Source organism: Sinocyclocheilus anshuiensis, unplaced genomic scaffold, assembly GCF_001515605.1.
Source record: "Sinocyclocheilus anshuiensis isolate Anshui unplaced genomic scaffold, SAMN03320099.WGS_v1.1 scaffold2690, whole genome shotgun sequence".
Taxonomy (NCBI): domain Eukaryota; kingdom Metazoa; phylum Chordata; class Actinopteri; order Cypriniformes; family Cyprinidae; genus Sinocyclocheilus; species Sinocyclocheilus anshuiensis.
Window position 1 is genome coordinate 7,229 of NW_015555897.1, and position 719 is coordinate 7,947.

A 719-nucleotide genomic window follows, 5' to 3' on the forward strand; every position below is an offset into this window, starting at 1 on the left:
TCCTTGTATATTGTCTTTTATATTGTATACTGTTTTATGCAGGCTTATGATAGAACCACTCGTTCATGTAATCTTACCATCTATGAATTCGTCTTCTGATGATCTAAACGAGAGTGTATATTATATGTTGGTACATAGGCAATATATTAGTGTTCTAAGAATCTTTAGTAATTTGATTCGAGTTCCATTTGCAAATTACCATGCCCTCACACAAAGGGTCGTAAAACTCCCCAGTATCCAACCTCCCGCTTGAAACTTCAGCCTTTCTCATTGGACAAGCCCATCCTAAGAGGCGGGAATCTTCTCAGACTTTAAAAGGGCCCACGCACAGTTCCGCCCAGAGTGCTTTTTCTACCCAGCTTCTTGTGTTCTTCTTCTGCTAAGAAGCGTGTTGGAGCCTGAGCCGGTGCGGGCGTGCCCGGCGGGCTCCAGCACATAGCTAGTGAGTCTGCAGTTCTGTTAGATTCTGAGAAGATGAGGATGTGAGCTAGAACGCTCCCAAGGACACCCTAAGTTTGCGCCAGGCCTCGGCCTTGACTTTCCATTCACCAAGACCCTCTGACTCAAACTGGTTATTTTTCATCAACCAACTTCAGCAAAGATTAGATTAGTTTAAGTATTTATGTAGTTAATAAAGTCTTACTTGTACCAGGAAATTAACGTTCTTAGAATTGACAGACAGTTGACCCTGAGAGGTCAAGTAAATACTTACAGCGGAT

General features: G+C 42.8%; 1 protein-coding gene across 1 annotated transcript in view; it reads left to right on the forward strand.

The window, feature by feature from the left end:
* LOC107675918 (zinc finger protein 85-like) overlaps positions 1-439 on the forward strand; it is a 1,051-nt gene extending 612 nt beyond the window's left edge. Inside the window, exon 2 of the mRNA XM_016470418.1 lies at positions 385-439. Coding sequence (XP_016325904.1) covers positions 385-439 — 55 coding nt within the window. The remainder of the gene's footprint in view (positions 1-384) is intronic.
* The last annotated feature ends 280 nt before the right edge of the window (positions 440-719 follow it).